General features: G+C 49.9%; 2 protein-coding genes across 2 annotated transcripts; both read left to right on the top strand.

Annotated features, from left to right (window-relative positions):
- The first annotated feature begins 680 nt into the window (after positions 1-680).
- On the top strand, positions 681-4,544 carry LOC125510614 (binding partner of ACD11 1-like). Its single transcript, XM_048675840.1, has 8 exons — positions 681-941; positions 1,043-1,161; positions 1,265-1,343; positions 2,269-2,343; positions 2,433-2,495; positions 2,716-3,047; positions 3,173-3,296; positions 4,124-4,544. The coding sequence occupies exons 1-8, from the start codon at positions 936-938 to the stop codon at positions 4,142-4,144; spliced, it is 819 nt and encodes a 272-aa protein (XP_048531797.1). The 5' UTR covers positions 681-935; the 3' UTR covers positions 4,145-4,544.
- A 134-nt stretch (positions 4,545-4,678) lies between these two features.
- On the top strand, positions 4,679-7,262 carry LOC125510613 (scopoletin glucosyltransferase-like). Its single transcript, XM_048675839.1, has one exon. The coding sequence runs from the start codon at positions 5,436-5,438 to the stop codon at positions 6,945-6,947; it is 1,512 nt and encodes a 503-aa protein (XP_048531796.1). The 5' UTR covers positions 4,679-5,435; the 3' UTR covers positions 6,948-7,262.
- The last annotated feature ends 2,295 nt before the right edge of the window (positions 7,263-9,557 follow it).

The following is a 9,557-nucleotide window of genomic DNA, read 5'->3' as shown; positions in this document are numbered from 1 at the left end:
TCGTGATCGCAGAGAAAGGAAAGAATTTAAAGCCGGGGCCACCCGGCAGCGAGAGGGGGCAGAGGGAGCGCACGCACGCACGCAAGCCGCACATGGTCGACGACTCGACGGAACGGAAGGTTCTGTAACCATTCCGTTGCGGGGGGCAGAGAGAGAGAGGGAGAGATTGACGGATCGTGACGACCGGCCCCGACCGAGCTGTCCGTGGGCCACCACCAGCATCGCGACGCTTGACCGAATCAAATCGAAACCAGCGGCCCCGCGCGCCCGTCCTCTCTACGGTGGGCCGAGGGGACTAGTCTGAAACAACCCCCACTGGACGAGACTGGACCAGCCGATGCCGCGTCATTTTTGGGTCGCTAATCACTTTGTTTAGGGAAGGCTAATCGCCTTTTAAGGAACGCTAATACTAGACTACTAGTCGTAGAGCACAGGTCAGGGGAGGTGGCGCCGCCGCGAAGCAAACTCAGCACGCCAGCATGTCGCCCAAGTAAGACCCGCCTCCCGAATTGACCCTCCTGCCCCTCGCTCCTCCGCCCAGCCCCCCACACAGCCCGCGCTCCCAGGCGAGGGTGAAACGGGTATTCCGCTCGGGGGCCCAGTAGGGTTCTGACCCGTCTATCAGCCGGCCTCTTTTCTCGGCGACCAACGCACGCACGCGAGCTGCTCGAGAGAAAAGAAAAGTACTCCAACCAGCCAGCCAGCCAGCAGAGGCAGCGGCGAGAGCGAGAGCGAGCACAGCCGCGGAGACAGACAGACGCACGCACGCACGCCACGCCATTACAAATCGCCCCCAGCGAGCCAAGCACCAAACCCTACCCAACCAGGCAACCACCGCCCGCCAGCCCTCCCGCGGACGGATCCTCCTGCCCGCCCTCACCTCTCGCCTTCCTCTCGTCTCGTCTGCATTTTTTTTTCTCTCCCGCCGCCGCGCCATGGAGGTGAGCCACCGATTGCTGTCGTTGTTTTTTTTCTTTTGTGCGGCGGCGTTGTGTTTTTGGAGCGCGTCGGTCGCTGACGGGCCGTGCCTTGTGGGTTGCAGGAGGGGAGGAGGGGGACGAGGACGGTGCGGGTGCGGAACATCTCAGATCTGGCCGGGGAGCGCGAGGTGCGCGAGTTCTTCTCCTTCTCCGGCGAAATCGACCACGTCGACATCACCCCGTGAGCGCCCGCTCCCTTCCTTCCTTCCCTGTTCCAATTCCCCTCCCCACGTGTGTCCCGTCTGTCTAACCGCATTGCGATTCTGGGCTTGCTGCTGCTGCAGTGACGGGGCGGCGGCGGGGAGGACGGCCTACGTCACCTTCAAGGACGCCAAGGCCCTGGAGATCGCGCTGCTGCTCTCGGTATGTACGGCCTTGCCCAATCATCCAATGGTTACTTCCATCTGTATCTGCGCAGTGGATGTGTTTATGCAGTCTGGTTGCGGTGGTGTTTTCAGTTGGTATGACGAATGGTTTTCTGCGCTGTCAATGTCATTGTTTAACTGCAAATAGTGGAGTAGGTATACGCAGCTGTTATGGCCTATGCATTGCACCTAACTTTTTTCATGCATATCAATATTGAAGTGTATTTGGCTGGAAAGGAAATTAGGAAGACGCTTTTATTTGTTATCTCCATGATAAATTGCACTTGGGGACAGCTGACATGGATGTAGAAATTAGGAGGAATAGAATCGTTTTCCCTTCTTGTGGCGTTCTGTTTGCACAGTGAGCTTTTTTCATAATAGATGAACACGACCAAACTTAGGAAGGAATTGGAAATCACATTTGAACTTGATTGCTTTTATAAATCATTTGGTAAGATATGTTGTATTGTCATGCCCATCAACTGGCAATATGATGGAAGGACAGTTGACACCGCTACTTGTTTGTAAAATCTGTAGAGATCATTGACCATGTTTGAGTAAAGAAAAAGGAAATTAGTATTTTAATCATGGCTGCTTTGATTGGCACTGCAGTGTGCTGCATAATATACTACGAGATTGCCGTTGGAATTCTTTGACTTTGTGATCTTTTTTGTCCTTTGAAGTAACTAGCATGCCAGTCATTTCTTTATGTGCACATGTCCTTGCTCCAATCAAGGGGGCTTCCAGGTTGACAGGTCTACAGTGAATTTGTACTTGTATATTAGCTCTGTGTCTATTTCACTGTTTTACACCTCACCACGTTCCTTAGATCTGCATAACTGCAAAACAAACAGATGTTGATAAGCTTCCCCATGCATGATAGCGTGAAACACTATAAACATTATATTCTATTTCTTTTTCAGGGAGCAACAATTGTGGATCGAGTTGTGAACATAACCTCTGCTGAAGATTACATCTACATCCCTGTTAATGAACAGGTGCACTATTCAACTAATTAATGTTACATAAATGGCAGTACTCTATTCGTCCTTTTTCTCATAGAGAGGTCCATTTTGAAATCATGCAGCAACTTATGGTGAATGAGGTGACAAGTACAGCTCCTACTGCAGATTTGGAACAACCTACTGAGGTGCCTTTGAATTCCAGTACATTTATGTTTCTTTCCTTTCTCTTTGTAATATCATGACCACCCCATCAATCACGGGCCACTGTGTGGAAATCACGGGCCACTGTGTGGAAATCTGCCCCAAATAAAAATGAGAAAATGAGAACTTTGGTTTATCTGCTTATATGTTACTGTAGTGAATCATCCTTGTTACTGATTACTCAAGTATGACCCTACCATGTAGGCCAACGCAAGCCCCACTAGCGTTTATGCCAGCAAGGCTCATGATGTCATGACAACTGTGATCGCAAGGGGTTCAGCAATTCGACAAGATGCTGTGAACAAAGCTAAATCATTTGACGAGAGGCATCAGTTGAGGGCTAATGCGTCAGCTAGGATCAGTTCCTTCGATAGGCGTGTTGGCCTTTCAGAGAAGTTAAATACTGGGATATCGGCCGTAAATGAAAAGGTGAAAACTGTGGACCAAAGGTTACATGTTTCTGACAAAACAATGGCTGCTTTGCTGGCTGCAGAGCGCAAGCTAAACAATACAGGCTCTGCTGTGAAAACCAACAGGTCTCTTCTTTTACATACCTTTGCTATTGTACAGTTAATCAATTTGATGTGTGTTTTTATATCAGCTGATGATTTACCTATGTCCTATATGGCTGATCCTTCGCCCTCATTTCCCCTACTTGTAGGTATGTGTCTGCTGGAACAAGCTGGCTAAATGGTGCGTTCAGCAAGGTTGCCAAGGCTGGTCATGTTGCTGGCTCAAGAACAAGAGAAAAGTTCCAGATAGCTGTGTCAAATATATCAGCCAAAGTAAGTCAATAATGAATTTTACGGGAAATTTATGAGCAGAAATATAAGCAGTGCTATTAAAGACATGTAGCAATTCTAAGGAGCTGCAGTCTGCACTTTTTCTTGTTGTCTAAATTGTGATGAAGCAGAACTTTATTTGCATTATTATGGTTATATAATAGGCATCCCCAATAGCATACCATCGAAACATCATCCTGCTGCTGCCAGTGCACAGATGGTTCTCAAATTTGGGAGCTAACCGATCATAGTTCTAGACATGAAGCATTACATGCAATTTGTTTCCATTAGGTGCTACTCTTTTCTCCTGAACATTACCAAGTCAGCATCTTGGTCTTACCTGCAGATAGTAGACCCAGTCCTGATCCGTGATTAGAAAAGAACAACCGTTTAGATAAACTCTCAACCAAGAGACAACACCGAGCAAGAGATACAGTCAAGTACTGGAACATTTTTTCTGTTCAGTTATAGGGTATTATGACTTTATCTATCACTCTTGGGCATCTATGTTACGAGATATTTGCAGAATGTGATGCTGTGATAACAGTAATGCTTTTACTGCTTTGTTAGCTTTTGGCAACATAAGTGGCATTATCGAAGGTACATTTTTGTGCGCATAACTCTAGGAACAAATGCGCTTTGAAAAGCCATTTTTAAGCCAATCAATATGCGCTTCTTTTTTTTCTCTACTAGGGTATATTTTTGTCAAACAGTGGATTATTTGCAAGCTTATTTGTGTCACAACATGTTCTATTTTGATGGGTTGTGTCACAACATTGTTTGTTGCTTCTCATGCTCTAATTCCATGTTTTCCTCTTTTGCTGTAATAGGGGCCTGCTGTCGTTGCTTGAGCTTTGTTCTGGGACTGGGAGCTCTTCTTCCTGGGGAAAATCTGTTGGAAATCTTGAGCAAGCACCTTCCATTGGTTGTGTCATCAAGCTGTGGCTTGTAACTGTGTATTTCTCTATTGATTTTTTCTTCTTCTTCGAGGAGAATTTTTTCAGGGAGTCTTGTCAGATTTGGTACATAGGGGATCTAAATTTTCTTTAGAATTTTAGAACCACTATTCTTTTTAGTGCTTGTGTTCAATTGATTATAGGTGGTAGTGACACTTTGCACCATGTTCCTGGCTCGGTGTGGTTTCATGATTGCCATTGATGTCAAATGTGTCGTGCCTCTACTTTCTGCAGAAATTGTTACTCAAATTGAGTAATTTGGAACATATGAAACTGCAATGCTTCTTTGTGTACACATTCGTTTGACTCCAGAATTTATATGTTTTTTTTGTTGAATCCTGGAATGTGAGGCTACCACATGAGATCATCAACCAAGGGTGAACCGAAATTACTGAATAGAATAAATCAATAAACGGTATGCTGTCTATTCGATAAGTTTGAAGACGGTTTATCCTGTGCAGTTAGTATGTGTTTAAGGTTCAGTGCAACTAAGCTGATTCGCTTCATTGGCAAAGCTATAGATTCCAAATACTCCGTCCATCCTGGATTACTTGTCGCAGAAATGGATAGAAATAGATGTATCTAGAACTAAAAATAAATCTAGGTACATTTATTTTTGTGACAAGCAACTCCGGATGGAGGGAGTAGTTGTTTGTTTCAGCTTCTGATTTTTCCTTCCAAGGCTGAAACAAACAAGGCCTAAGCAAGGTGCATATAATCTGTCAGATTTAAGATATATTTCTATCAGTATTAATTAGATTATATTGCTTTTTGAACAACACTGAACGTTGTATCTTTTTATGTTCCAATAATGCGTCACATTCAGGTTGTTATACTTTTATCAGTGATAATGAGACCAGATTCCTTTTGATCGCTGGCAGTACTATGAACTTATTAGTAGGAGTGCTTGACTGTTCATTCATAATACGATCCCTCCAATAAGTGTACTTGAAATCCTATGCACGTATTCCGTTCTGTTGTTCCAGCGTTGTCAACCTGCGGCGGCGTTGTGCTGAATTAACAATGGTTGCAATGGATTGTCATTTGCATTTTTCAGTGGTTGGGGGCAGGTATTTGTATGGTATAAGAAAATGTGAAAAAAAAAGGAAAACTGCGTCGATCTTGGCTTACTTAAACTCGCGTGCTGAGTGAAGCCACATCGAGCCTGTACCCGCTAGGAACGAAAATGGCCCTGACCATTGCCGGCACCGGCTTCAGCACCTGCACTAGCAAGAAGCTGCGCGTTCTGCTCATCCCTTTCTTCGCGACCAGCCACATCGAGCCCTTCACCGACCTTGCCATCCGCCTGGCCGCGGCCGCGGCCGTGGAGGCGACCGTTGCGGTCACGCCGGCGAACGTCTCCATCGTCCGCTCCGTGCTGGAGCGTCACTACGGCAAACATCACACTGCGCCTGTTAAGATAACGACGTACCCGTTCCCGGCCGTGGACGGCCTCCCGGGGGGCGTCGAGAACCTCGGCAAGGCCGCGCCGGCCGACTCGTGGCGCATCGACGCCACCGCCGTCAGCGACGCCCTGATGCGCCCCGCGCAGGAGGCGCTCGTCAGGGAGCAGTCCCCGGACGCGCTCGTCACCGACCTGCACTTCGTCTGGAACGTCCGCGTCGCCGAGGAGCTCGGCGTGCCGTGCGTCCGGTTCAGCGTCATCGGCGCCTTCTCGTCGCTCGCCATGCGCCACCTCGAGCTCCTCGCCCCGGACGTCGCCGGCGGCGACCCCGACCCCGACGTTGTCGCCGTGGTCCCTCGGTTTCCGGGCCCTCCGGTACGGATGCCGAGGGCCGAGCTGCCGGAGTTCCTGAGGAGGAAAGCGGAGGTGGGTTGCTCCACGAGAAACCCCTTCTACGCGGCGCAAGCTGACTGCTTCGGCCTCGCCGTCAACACATTCTCGGACCTGGAGCAGCACTACTGCGAGATGCAGATGCGCCAAGGCTACGTGAAGCGCGCCTACTTCCTAGGGCCTGTCTCGCCGCGGCCATCACCGGCAGCCGCGGGCGGCGGCGGCGGCTGGCTTGACTCGAAACCAGACCGCTCGGTGGTGTACGTGTGCTTCGGCAGTCTCGCCCCCGTCTCGGACGCCCAGCTGCGCGAGCTGGCTCTCGGGCTGGAGGCCTCGGGAAGGCCGTTCCTGTGGGTGGTGAGGGCGGAGGAGTGGGCTCCGCCGGAGGGATGGGAGGAGCGTGTCAGAGACAGGGGGCTGATGGTCACCACCTGGGCCCCGCAGACGGCCATACTGGGGCACCAGGCGGTGGGCGCGTTCGTGACCCACTGCGGGTGGAACTCGGTGCTGGAGACGGTGGCCGCCGGTGTGCCGGTGCTGACATGGCCGCTGGTGTTCGAGCAGTTCATCACCGAGAGGCTGGTCACGGAGGTCCTCGGGATCGGGGAGCGGCTGTGGCCTCACGGCGCCGGCGTACGGAGCACGAGCTGTGCAGAACACGAGCTAGTCCCCGCCGAAGCTGTGGCGCGGGTAGTGATGGCGTTCATGGCCCCTGGAGGACCAGGGGACGCGGCGAGGGGCAGGGTGAGGGACCTTGCCGCAAAGGCTCACGCAGCCATGGTGGAAGGAGGCTCATCGCACCGTGATCTGCGGCGTCTGGTCGATGATCTTGTGGAAGCAAGAAGTGCTGCTGGAGGGATCAAGTCAGTTCTGGCACCCATTGAAAGTCCCTTCCATGGTTAATGTCTATCCATCCACACCTCAAGGATGTCATGGACTGCTTGTGGCACCATCTGTTTATTCGACATTTTTTTTCTTCCGAATTTGTATAGTGTCTAGGGCACATCTAGATGTGCTCTAATTATTGCATATCTAAGTGAGTAAATCAAGTATAAAAAGAAAAAGAAAAAGAAAAATATTCACACGAATCTCAATGTAAGATCAATAACATAGAACTTAGATGTGCAATATTTATGACACATCTAGATGTGTGCTTTAGCAAAACTGTTTGTATATTCGACATTTGCCCTTGTAATTTCCCGGCCTCTCATTTCTTCACCCTAGTTGTATGACAAGTTCATTCAATTTCCCGGCTGTTCAAATTCACACTTGAATTTTTTTCTGTGCACAAACAGTAAAACCAACCTTACACAAACGACTTTTCTGAAATCAAGAGCACATCATCACCATGAATTTCGGAACACTGTTTGACTACAAATCGATCATGGACTGAAAACCACACGCATCCCATGTTTGACAGACATGCATGTTCACGACATAAAATTGTCTACGTGTTAAAACACACACATAAAATTGTCTATTATTCCCTCCTTTCCGGTTTATAAGGTTTATTTCAACTTTTTTGTTTTTCCAATTTAGAGGGCTCATCTTCATCTCATTTTTAGTTTCCAATGTGCATTAAATCTTTGCATGCAAGAATTAAAGAGGAACACACCAATGTATGTAATGTTCCTACTCATCTAGTGGCCAAGCATGCATGCACTGCAATTAATCCAAATTAATGCATGAGTTTAATTGAGGTAGTTTTGTATAGTACGGGATACATTCATCCACTCACAAAATGCTTTGGTTGATGAGATTTGAGATTTGAGCCAACCGGAAAGGAGGGAGTACTACTATTAACAGGGGAGTACTAAGGAGTATTATTTGCTAGCGTGTAAATAAAGACAGAGAGACGGCGTGACCTAGATTGCATCCGAACAATAAATCTCACTGCGCCTCGCGCCGCCATTTGTGCTCGCCTCTCCCGAACGCGGCAGATCAGATCTCCCGCTGTCCACCTGCATGTCTGATGTAATCCATGTGCTCGCGCTCGCCGCTCCCTCGCCCTCTCCAGGGGCATCAGAGTAGAGTAGACCCTTGGATCCGCCGGTAAATCCACAGATTCAGGTATTGCTCGCCGAAGCCCCCCTCCGGCGCGCTCTGTAAAATTTGTTCGTTTCACGTCTCTAGAGAGCCAGGCCAGGAGGCTTAGACGGAGAGGATCAGATTATTCAGTTTGGAGTTAGTAGTTTGGAGAGGATGAATCCCCGCCGCTTTGTGAATCTGGTAGTGCATGACCGCAGCCGTTCCATGTACTCGCCGCACCGGCTGGACGCCAATACGCCATGAAGCACCTCTTCTACCCGTCAGCAGAAGCGCTCAAAGCAGCTGCACAGGATGCAAGGACGACGACGAAGAAGAAACCATCAACGCTAGAGCGCCTTTCGGTTCTGCCGAAGCCGGAGATCAATTTTCATCCCAAGTCCAGTGTAACAGGTAGTAGTACGATCGGGGATTCCTTCTCTCTGCTCGGAAGAGACGGCATCGTCTTCACCGACTCCTCCGGTACGACGGCACTGTACAGCACCGTCGATGGCACCGTCGCGACCATCCCTCGCACCGCCCGTTCAATCACGGGCCCTTACTGCATGAACCTCCCCATGACCCCGGCCGACCGGAGTGAAGAAGAGCGAAGATCTCTCTATGTCATGGACCTGTCAGAGCACGTCAGGGTAGACGATCTCTTCCAAGTCCTCGCCTGCCACCAGGATGATGGGTGGCATTGGCGTGCTCTGCCGGCGCCGCCGTTCGTCTCTCGCTACCCTTACGACTTCGGACGAACGACTTGCTACACAGCGGTCGACAGCTCCACCATCTGCATGTCGTCCACGCAAGGGGGCTTCGGCACGTACGCCTTCGACACGGCGAGGCACGTGTGGAGGCAGGTCGGCAAATGGGCGCTGCCCTGGTGTGGCAAAGCTGAGTACGTCCCTGAGCTCAAACTCTGGCTGGCTTTCTCGCTCCCAGTCGGCAGCCCCCCGTGGGCTCCTTGATCTCGGTGTGCAGCCCCCCCTTTCCCAGGTTATGCGCCTTGGACCTCTCCGCCATGGACGGCGCGGAGCAGCCACCGGCGCCGCAGGGTGCTTGGGATTTTCTTGACCTGCCCGAGGATAACAACAGGAGGATGATGAGCGAGCTCCATCTGGTTAACTTGGGCTCTGGCATGTTCTGCATCGCCACGCTACTTACGAACTTGTTGCGCGTACCTGCACCGTACATGCCACTGACAGACGATGAGGACGACTCTCCATGCATTTCAGATGAGGACACCATGATAGATCTCCTTTGCGACGAGATTGTTATCTTAACTGGAGTGAAGGTGGAGAGATGCTGCGACGGCGACGAGGCTCCTCTTCAGATGATCAAGCACAAGTCCAGACGTTACGACTTAAAAAGCATACCATGAAGTCCGTGCTATAAGCCCCTTTTTTCTTTTGGATCAAATGGATGCTGTTAAGTTATTTTCATATCCAGATCCCTCTGGTTTATCAACGATCTGGATATCTTCGA

The sequence above is a fragment of the Triticum urartu genome, chromosome 5 (assembly GCF_003073215.2).
Source record: "Triticum urartu cultivar G1812 chromosome 5, Tu2.1, whole genome shotgun sequence".
Classification (NCBI taxonomy): Eukaryota; Viridiplantae; Streptophyta; class Magnoliopsida; order Poales; family Poaceae; genus Triticum; species Triticum urartu.
The sequence above is the reverse complement of the archived record's forward strand: the minus strand, read 5'-3'. Positions and strand labels throughout refer to the sequence as shown.